This window comes from Bactrocera dorsalis, chromosome 3 (genome assembly GCF_023373825.1).
Source record: "Bactrocera dorsalis isolate Fly_Bdor chromosome 3, ASM2337382v1, whole genome shotgun sequence".
Lineage (NCBI taxonomy): Eukaryota > Metazoa > Arthropoda > Insecta > Diptera > Tephritidae > Bactrocera > Bactrocera dorsalis.
In genome coordinates this window covers 22,622,743-22,633,198 of record NC_064305.1, presented here as the reverse complement: position 1 = coordinate 22,633,198, position 10,456 = coordinate 22,622,743, and the positions used below count along the sequence as shown (strand labels likewise).

The following is a 10,456-nucleotide window of genomic DNA, read 5'->3' as shown; positions in this document are numbered from 1 at the left end:
TGTAAAATCTTAAGATGGTTAAAAAGATTTTCAAATAATATAAATTCATTTCCGCATATAGAGCAAGTATGTGTGGGTCTTTCTTCAAGTTTATTTTTATTGAACATTATTTAGCTTGTTTAAAATATTTTCAATTTTGGGAAATTTTTCCTTAGAGGAAATATCATAAATATATCGTTGAAGGAAAATCCACACATATTTGCTCTTTACGGAATATTCAATGTTGAATACAAAAGACATTCTTCTATAGCCCTAATTAAGCTACCTACTTTATATTTAATGTTGTCAACACAGACATAGAATTCCTTCAAGTTTTGAGGACTCTCACCAACAACAAAAACTCTAGGTTGCAGCGTTAATCCCTCGTTGTGAGCGCTTTCATTTAGCTCGTCAAGTTTTTGCTGGAAGTTATTAATATTTATAAGATGCACCATCATATCCATTTGTGCATCTGTAATGGAGGGCTTTATGTTTTTATTTACTCTCGGCGGTGTTATTACTGCATGTAGTAAGTTTATAAGATAATAATGCCTGCAATCTAAATAAAAAACCTGAAATTAATAACAAAAATCACACAATAGAAGAAATCGGCATTACTTGCATCAGGTGCTCCAAGCATGGCATCGTAATACGTCAGGTTCAGTTTATCTTTTATTAATGAAGGGAAAAGCTCTTTCGTTATTGCTTCCTCAACGCTTTCAATTTTGTTAAACATTAGATCTGATTTTCCGGGAAACATAGTGTCAAAATCAATATCAATCAACTGGTACCCATTGGAATCGAAATATCGTGGCCATTCCTTAAAAATATCTTGAATACCAAATTTAGCAAGTTCTTTAATTCTATCTTCTGAAGTTTCTTTCCACGACACGCATATATCTTCAGGAATATTGTGCTGTAACCACTGTTTTATTTCATTAAGTTTAGCGTGGCGCTCATCATTTACAACGGCAACTTTGAAAATTTTTGATGGAGCTTCATTTTTCAACTGAGCTTTTCGCTTATGCAAGCTGTTAAAGTATCTATCATATAATTTCCCAGTTGCGTTTTTTTTGTAATACACCGATTCTTGTTCTTTAGAAAACAGTTTGACAATCTGTTCGGCAACAGTTTTCATGGTGATCGGGGTCATTTTAATATCATGTATTAAGTAAGTATCCACAATAATGCGAACTATTGCAGATTGGTCACTTTCTTGGAGGCAACCACAGTTTACGTACTTCTTTATTATGTCGTTACCTGCTACTGTTTCTTTTAAAACCTCTTCGACGTTGGGTTCGTTGTTTGGGGATGTTGAAGGTGTGCTTGCAGAGCTCAGCCAGCTTCGAATGGATGAAAGGTTTGTTATAGTTCTATCACCACTACAGCACGTGAGCATATCGAACTAGAAAGACATTAATATAAATAATTTCTAAGCGTCTTATAAATGTGTGCGAAACCCTCAATGTGAAAATTTAAACGGAAGTTACGCTGTATTTTTAAAATTATTTGCTTACATTATTTTCTAAACGCCATTTTTGCAAGTTGTACCGGAACTTAATTTTGTCCGCAATTAGTTCTCTGGCATTAAAAATTTCGTCAATGTCGTGGGAATGGATCATCTGCAAAATTGCTACACTCTTTAAACCACATCTATTGAACTGTATCAATGCATTTGACGACAAATCCCACGAACACAATAAATTAATTAACTGTTCATCACTATCCAAAATTACTACGGACTCATTGTCGACATTTTTCGTTGTAGGGGACTCATCTCCCAACGGACATTGCTCGGCAAATAACGACAGCTCAGTTGATGGTATCAACTCCTCACTCATAGTGTAAACTAAAATGCACAAAAATTGTTGAAATAAATGTGTATATAAACCATAACATACCTGCAGAGTAGACTTTTCGCAAATGTCGTCTTTTATATAAAAAAAATCACTGTGGAAGTCCCTTTTAAACAGCCTCCGTAAGCAGCGGGCGATGCGGCAGGCACACTAATGCAAATGCAAACTATGTAAGCTCCTTTTGCCCAGCTTCACTAAACGCGAAATGTCTTGAAGTAATCACTTTCACTTAAATTAATACTTTCAGCACATATATTTACCTATAAAACCCAAATTAAAGTATTTGCGCACGCAACACGTGTTTCTGTTAGAATGATCGATGGAAAAATGTAAGCGTCAACTTCCCTGTCATCGTATGGTGAAACAGTAAAATTAAATGCGAAATGGTTGTGACAAATACTTTTACATTTAAAAAACTGTAATCAAAAGAAAATTAAATACGAAACCTTTAAAACAACAATTTTTATATTAGATTTTAATAAGATGATTTTTAAAAGACCAGCCGCTTTTGATTCAAAAGTATCGCATTTAAAAAAAGTATTTGAATCAAGAGCAAAGTATTTCCGTCAAGAGCTTTGCTGTTGAAACAAATACTTTTGTTTTACTGTACTTTAACTGCAGAAAGTATTTGATTTAGCTGCGGGGTTTTTTTCAGTGTATGGAACACTTTCCTAATTCTTTCTTTTGGGCTAGTAATTGTTTCTGAACCATCAACAGGTATTCCATTAATGCATGTATTACATGTTTCGCCTCGTATTCACGAGGGCTAAGGATAACATTTTCTCCAAAGTTGTAATCGCGTGTAATAGAAAATCCGGTGTTCACATCGCTAAAATTATCGAGATAATCGAGATATGTGTCGAGTTCTCTGATAAGCATTGCGCTGGGCGAATTTCCAATTTTTATAAATTTTTGATTATTGTTACTAACTATTTATTTAATAAATATATATTATCTCCCCGATATTGATCTTCATCTTCTTTCCTCCTTTTTCCTCTTTGTTCTCCCTCTTCCTTTTCCTTGATGTTTCCTTCACGATCGCAGCAGTCACAGCTTGAGTGTTGGGAACAGGTTCGCTTTCTAATGGAATTATTTCTGATGTTATATTCTGCGCTGGCATCACTGTCTCCGTGTCCGAATTGTTCGGAGATGAGTCGTCCAGAATTGGAGGTTCCCTCAGGGTCACTTTCTTCGGCATTTTGAATTTCAGGAGAATAATTATATGAGCACACACTATCACTATAACTACTTGTAGACATTTAAATTTACCGCGAAAATTTAACTCTTTATATAGCATATTTCATAAAGTTTACTCAAATAACAAGTTTTCCGTTATTGATATTAATTATAATTTTACAGCATTGTATGGTGCAGTTTTTAAATATTATGCGGCAAACATTTATAACACCTTTTACGACGTCGACGACGACATGCTGGCTTCTGATTGGCTGACGGGTTTTTCCTCGGCAGCTATCGGCCGTAGGCCATGATCTAGCTCAGCCATTTACGTCGTCAAATACTGCTTGCAAGTCTCATACGAGTATGCTCCATCAACATATCTGTTGGTTTTGAGAGTCCTCCTTCAGAAAGGTGATCCACCCAAGTATATGATGAACAATTTTCTGAAATGGCACAAATTTCGGGTTGTCTTTACCAAGTTTGTGGCAGATGTACCCTGCCAAATTCTCAAGTCCGTCAATGTTGAGAGTCTTCAAGTTTTCATTCATTTTTTTCAGTTTGGTCAGTGGCTCTTAGATCAACTGACACATGTTGAAAAATATTACCTGCGCGTTCAAAGCTTCCACTATACTGTAGAAGTTGAGAGGTGTGTTGCATTCAAGTAACATACTTATCTGCATGCCCCGTGATTCTTCTTCCAAAGGTTGTAAGAATATTGTAGAATTAAGGTGTGTTCTGGAATTCTTGGAGTGGTTTCATGACCTTCATAACATGTGAATTCCATATCGTATATTCTTCTTTATTTCCTTGGAAAGTAGATAATTCTTTGATGACTTCGATTTGTACATCTGTAACATTTTGGTACTGCATCGTGGCTTCTTGGCACGATGTTTCGCCAGTATTAGGATTTGAAGTTTGGAACATCTGTAATATTAACTCCTTGTCCTTTCTCCTTTTTTCGTCCAATTTCGAGAACTGATTCGGATTGTAGGACATTATGTAGTTTTCGGGAGTGGGTTGGATTGTAGCCGAACGATTTATGTCTTCGTTTAGCATTGTCAATTTTGCTTCTTGACTCATTTTTTGAGTGTTTATTTTCGTTAAGGAAGATTTAAAGTTTTTGGCTTTCTTTACAAAGAATTTCAGCTTAAGGATTTAGATGCCCCTCTTTATGCGCTTCGAAGATTTTTAAAGATGCCGATGTTCTGTTGTGCGATCTCCTCCTTCCCAGCAAAGAGCGGTTGAGCTCCCAGTTACTTCATATACTTATGAATGGTTAAAAAAATATATGTTTTCTTTTGCAGAATATGTTCTTTATTGTAGAAATTCACATACTTTAATGAACATGTTTTCGTACTATGCTACGGGTTATATAATTATAGACTTAGCGTGTAAGTCTATCTTCCAATTTGAATAAAAGACTTTGCATTCTTTTATGTTAACAAATCGTGGTTTATTAAAGAGCTGAAAGAGAACTTAGAATAAAGTCGTTTTATTTTAGAGGATACTTATTTTCCTTGGTTTGACCGATGTTCTGTAAGCTTGAGTTCCTTAGATGTTTCTGTAGTCCTGGATTCCTTCCTGTCATGTAGTCCGTGGATATCACACACATTTGCTATTTGCGAACACACTTATCTAGACAAACTGAACTGAGCTGTACTGAACTGCAATTGAACTCTTACTATGCCTTTTATACTTTCGAGATTTGTTTATTTTTAAGTCTGTCAGCAAAGCATCAAATATCATAACGCTGGTACGAGTTCTTATTTATTATTGTGCCCAATTAAATAGGATTCAAGTTTCTTTGATGTTTGTTTACATCAAGTTCTATTGTTTTGCATACGTATGTCATTACCACTTTAGATGTCGAAATTCATTGTTATTGTTTCTTTATTTTTAATCTTCTTCTTATTACTCCTTTGGGATAGCGACGGTATTGTCGACTATCCAGAGTTAAGTTATTTTTGAGAATGATACTAACACGTTGAGTTTCGTACTAAAACTGATTTATTTCATTATTTGTAAGCTTATTGCTAACCTCCTATCTTTGCCGTCGCTGCTGCCGTTTGCTCGACGTTATTGCTTGCATAGGCACTTCCCACGCTCATGTGCCATGCTCATGCATCGAGCTGATCGAATTACTACAGCTGACCAAACATTTTAATTTGATCGCGCATGAAGCGAACGATGCAGACTGCATACTTTGCAATTTTTGGCAGCATGAGCGTTTCAGTGCGTTAACTACTCCATCTTCCAACACATGGTCGTCCTCGGCCATACCCAACCTTTCCAGCACTTGACGCACCGCCATAGAAGTTTCTCTTTGCCGCCTACGCCTTAGTAAGATGATTGATCCAGCAAGGGTTACAGCGATCGTGGCACAAATTCCTGCGGCTACTAATGGTGCAGCAATCGTTCGTATGCGTAATTCAGCGATGTGCCGCAAGTTAACTTCACTTAGCTTGTGGAGAAATGGTAGGCTTAGTAGGGTATGATGGGAAGTTATGTTGATCCGTGCTGAGGCAGACTGTTGTGGAAGTCTCTTCGGGTATCCATTGAGGGTAACGTATTTGGTGCCATTGATAAAAGCGGTGCGTTCGAATGTAACAAGATAAGTGCCATTAATAAATATTTCAGGGCCATTATCTATTCTAGCCTTAAATATTGCATCGTTTATCAAAACTATACCATCGTCGACGACGACAATGGGGGATAAGTCGCTGGGCTTGGTGGCACAGTGCGCTACTGCGCCAGAGTGTAGGCTTTGTGCGCAAGTTTCAGTTTCGGCTTCTTTACAGAACGTTACCATTGGTGCATCAATACAAGATATAACAGCGGTAATGTTGCCTCCGCGGTCAGCTATAATGTTGTCCGGTAAATGCAATATACGGCCAGCATGCGATACGGGAAAAATAGTAATCTTCTTACATAATAACTTAGGTCTAGGAAAACCGATAATAAAGGTTACAATTTCTTTGCTTGCTAAAACCTTAACTCTAGCTATGCTAAACAATTGGGTTATTGTAACTCCTGTGAAACTCTCCTTCATAACCGCCTCCAAGTCATCTGCATCAATAATAGCAGGGTTTATTACATTAAATTTAGCCAGTGTGATTGCAATTATTAAATTTTGAATCTCTAGTGTTAAAATTCTGTTTCTAGCCAACAGCGTTTCATAGAGGTGCGATGAATCTATTTCTTCCCTTTTTTTTACACTGAGAATTTTATTGACCGTATTCGTGAGGGCGTTAATCTGTTCCTGAGTTCTGGAATTAATGACGATCTGTCTATTGTTGGACTGTATTAGCTCTTGCTCCGTTAGTCTTGTTTGTAGTAAGTCATTGAAGTCAGGCGTGCCGGCTATTACCTTCAGGGCGGACCCCAAAAAGTTTAGGCTCCGAGCATGCCTATGGTGTACTCCTAGTGTCCCTAATAAAGTAAGTAAATGCCTGGTGTCTACTTCTAGGATCTTCCTCATGTGTGATTGTGGGAAGACGCTAATCAAGTCTGTGGTTTCTTGAATGTATTGTCCATATTCCTTTAAATTTGATATATGCCTTATGTACCTCGTCTCGTTCCAAATTATTGCAGTGCCGTCCAGGATCGGTATGTAGTCCGCGTGCGAGTAGTCCGTAAATTTGGAAGCCGTCAGCGCAGCCCAAGTCAAAAGTGCGAAGATGGGAGTATGCCTGAAATTCAAAATAAAAACAATGAAAAAAAAAAGGTATTATGTCAGGAGTTTCACTTGAGGACCACCCTCCCTTTAATAAGAACGGTGGGCGCCAGTTATTTTTAATCTTCTTGTTATTACTCCTTTGGGATAGCGACGGTGTTGTCGACTATCCAGAGTTAAGTTATTTTTGAGAATGATACTAACACTTTGAATTTCGTACTAAAACTGATTTATTTCATTATTTGTAAGCTTATTGCTAACCTCCTATCTTTGCCGTCGCTGCTGCCGTTTGCTCGACGTTATTGCTTGCATAGGCACTTCCCACGCTCATGTGCCATGTACAGCTGACCAAACATTTTAATTTGATCGCGCATGAAGCGAACGATGCAGACTGCATACTTTGCAATTTTTGGCAGCATGGGCGTTTCAGTGCGTTAACTACTGTTAACTTGTATGTACGTCTCCTATCAATAAAGTATCGAATTATGATGCTATGTGCGTATGTTTATTAATTTGATGTCGAACTGTGTTATATGAGTTAATTTCCCCTACGCGGGAAATAATAAAAAAAATGTATTTTTATTTTGACCAGAGCACGAGCTCTGGCCGTCTTTATTCGAGTCTAAAAACGGATTGAAATAATTACAATTATCAAACTTAAATGTAAGCTTAAACTAGCCTTAACTAATCCGGTCACCTGTCTTGCCTGGTGATCGGATTCCTAGAACTCCCTTCTGATCGCTGCCAGAACGTTGGCGCGTGTGCTGCATCAGCAAAAGCTTGGGAGCGGAAGTGAAATCTGGGTGTTGCAAGCAAACGTCGGCGCGTGTGCTGCGTCAGCGAAAGTTTGGGGGCGGAAGTGAGGTGCCTTTGGCACTGTTAACGTATTTGACGTTAACTTACATAAGTAAGTATGTATAGTAAGCCTTAGTGTCCAGTACTTGTTGTTTGGAATATTGGCTGAATTGCGTTTGCTGTTGTTGTTGCTGATATTGTGCTGATCATTGGTAGTGTGTTAGGTATGATGCTAGATGTGGTAGTAGGTGTGGTGGTGGATGTGGTGGCTGAATGTGTAACTACATATATAGAATGCGTTAAGCTGATAATATATTCACGTTTTATGACTAAGGTCTAAAGTCTAATTTGATTATTTATTCTAAACATAAATTAAAACAACTTTAATTTTATTCAAACTTTCTTTATTCACTTCCAAAATATGACTACCAATATTTTCTTACGAGAGGTAGTGTGTATTGCCGGGAAATTAATCCACAAATCTAACTTAATTATTATGAAACTATGTCAGTTTGGAGGACAGTAAGCGTTTTTATTGCCCGTTTAGATGTTTTCAAAAGAAAACAACGAATTTAATTTTTGGTTTGTGAACATTTATTTATTTCTGTTTAATATCGTATTGGGTTGCCAAACACGCTTGCGATTACCACGGCATTCAATTACGACTGACTGACATTCCCTCGGGCAAAAAATGGCCTTTTTTCAATAATTTTTTTTACATATAAAAAATGAAATATTTTTATGAAATTTTTTTTATTTAAAAAAACTCATATTTAATAAACATTTTGTAAAATTTTCAAAAAAAATATCGAAATGGCAGTCAATACGACGCCATTTCCGACAGTCTCTCGGAAAAAAGATGCAACCGTGTTGTCAGCAGAACTTCTTTCAGGATCATCTGAAATACAAAAAAATGTATATGTACAGTGGGGAGCAAAAGTGATTCCATGATCAACATTTTCATGTTTGAGCGCGCATAAAAAATAGACGAATGAAGTAAATGACAAAAACTTTTTTTTTCTTGAATATCTAGTTTATTTGTAACAATTAGGCGTAAATAGCAAAATAGTAACAGAAGCAATGGCACAGTTATAAATCAAAAACAAAAAAAAGCGGCATGTACTCAGTTTTGCACCATCCGTTATTCGCACATATTTTTGCTGTTCTTACTTTTTTATCAGCAATTGACCTGCAGATTTACTGTTATATGTATTTTTGTATTCATTATTCGTTGTCATAATTCAAAGAATCACTCTTTTCCACAAGTTTGTAGTCATTTTATTGAATTTGGAAATTAGTCTCTAAATTGTTCTTGAAAAATGAAGAAGCTGTCTCCAGATAAAGAAAATAGTATTGTTTCCCTGACTAAGAGTGGCTGTTCGACACGCACTATTGCTGACAAACTGCAAGTTAGTCAATCAGTGGTAGTCAAGGTGCAAAAAAGAAAAAATGTTTGTGTTGAAAACATGTTGAATGGTCGCCGCCGCCTTCTAACAGACTCTGACGCTCGACTTATGATGTCCAAAATGAGGAAAGATAAGCTTTTAACGCCAGCAGAGGCTTCCAAGAAAATAAATAAAGGAGTAAGTCGATGGACAGCTAGAAGAGCGCTGGCTAGGATTGGTTACGTCGCAGCTGTGAAAAAAAACAAACCAGCTTTATCCGAGAAAAATGTTAAGGCACGACTAAAATTCGCAAAGGTACACAGAAACTGGACAGTTGAAGACTGGAAACGTGTTATCTGGTCGGACGAATCCAAGTTTAACCGTTTTCAATCGGATGGAAAACAGTACTGTTGGCGTAGACCCGGTGACAAGCTTCAAAGGCATCACGTGAAGCAAACAGTTAAACATGGAGGAGGCAACATAATGGCTTGGGGGTGCTTCACGTTTTGGAATGTGGGACCGTTGCACAAAATAGACGGGATTATGCGTAAGGAAGATTATTTAAGTATTTTGCAAACACAGCTTCCCAATTTTCTTGACCAGTGTGCGTATCCAGAGCATGAAATCACTTTTCAGCAAGATGGGGATCCCAAGCACACTGCGAAAATTGTAAAAGAATGGCTGGGAAACCAAAATTTTAAGGTGATGGAATGGCCAGCGCAAAGTCCCGACCTCAATCCAATTGAAAACCTATGGTCAATTGTGAAGCGACGGCTCGGACAGTATCAATCAGCCCCATCCGACCTAAACGATCTTTGGGGACGTGTTGAACTAGAGTGGAATAATATTCCGAAAACAATTGTTGAAAATCTAGTTGCGAGCATGCCACAACGTATAAAAAAGGTCATAGAAAATAAGGGTCTATGGACAAAATATTAATAATGCATTTCTTTCATTTTTTCACGGATGGTGCAAAACTGAGTACATGCCGCTTTTTTTTGTTTTTGAATTATAACTATGCGATTGCCTCTGTTACTATTTTGCTATTTACGCCTAATTGTTACAAATAAACTAGATATTCAAGAAAAAAAAAGTTTTTGTCATTTACTTCATTCGTCTATTTTTTATGCGCGCTCAAACATGAAAATGTTGATCATGGAATCACTTTTGCTCCCCACTGTATGTATGTATATGTTCGTCAATTTTAATATCTACAGCTACAGACTTTGCGTAGAAGGAAGGTTTGTTTGGTATTCTCTTTTTTGCTAATCTCGGTTGCAAGTAATTTTTACTTGACCCTGTATCTATTAAAACTAAAGTATTTCTCCACTCTTCGCTTTTACTTCAAAGTACGATAGCGAAGAGCTTGTTGATAATTATTTGGTTGCGGTCTTTTGCCAACAAAGTCATTCCATAAGCTGTTGCTTATTTTTAATTAAAGAGTTCAAGTTTGCTGAAATTGCTATCAGATAAATTGGTGAAAGCATTTCCAAAATAGTCTCACATGTCTCCAGCACTATGTTTCTCAAAGTGGTCTTTCCGATTTTGTAGCTCCATGCTAATTTTTTGAAAGGAATCCCGTATGCTAA

At 37.0% G+C, this 10,456-nt stretch overlaps 1 protein-coding gene and 1 long non-coding RNA gene across 2 annotated transcripts; both read right to left on the bottom strand.

Moving 5' to 3' along the window:
- Positions 1–206: 206 nt before the first annotated feature.
- On the bottom strand, positions 207–1,132 carry LOC125777307 (uncharacterized). Its single transcript, XM_049451748.1, has 2 exons — positions 598–1,132; positions 207–538 (listed from the first exon to the last, which is right to left on the bottom strand). The coding sequence occupies exons 1-2, from the start codon at positions 1,130–1,132 to the stop codon at positions 207–209; spliced, it is 867 nt and encodes a 288-aa protein (XP_049307705.1).
- A 557-nt stretch (positions 1,133–1,689) lies between these two features.
- On the bottom strand, positions 1,690–2,232 carry LOC125777780 (uncharacterized). The gene is made up of 3 exons (XR_007422391.1): positions 2,096–2,232; positions 1,881–2,029; positions 1,690–1,828 (listed from the first exon to the last, which is right to left on the bottom strand). It is a non-coding gene; the product is annotated as an uncharacterized LOC125777780 (long non-coding RNA).
- Between the last annotated feature and the right edge of the window lie 8,224 nt (positions 2,233–10,456).

What these genes read in the sequence shown, in the direction of transcription:
- LOC125777307 (XM_049451748.1), bottom strand. Translation starts at nt 1,132, where the DNA reads ATGACCCCGATCACCATGAAAACTGTTGCCGAACAGATTGTCAAACTG. An exon ending in GCTTGGAGCACCTGATGCAA is followed by an intron (nt 539 to 597) that starts GTAATGCCGATT and finishes TTTTTTATTTAG; the next exon opens with ATTGCAGGCATTATTATCTT.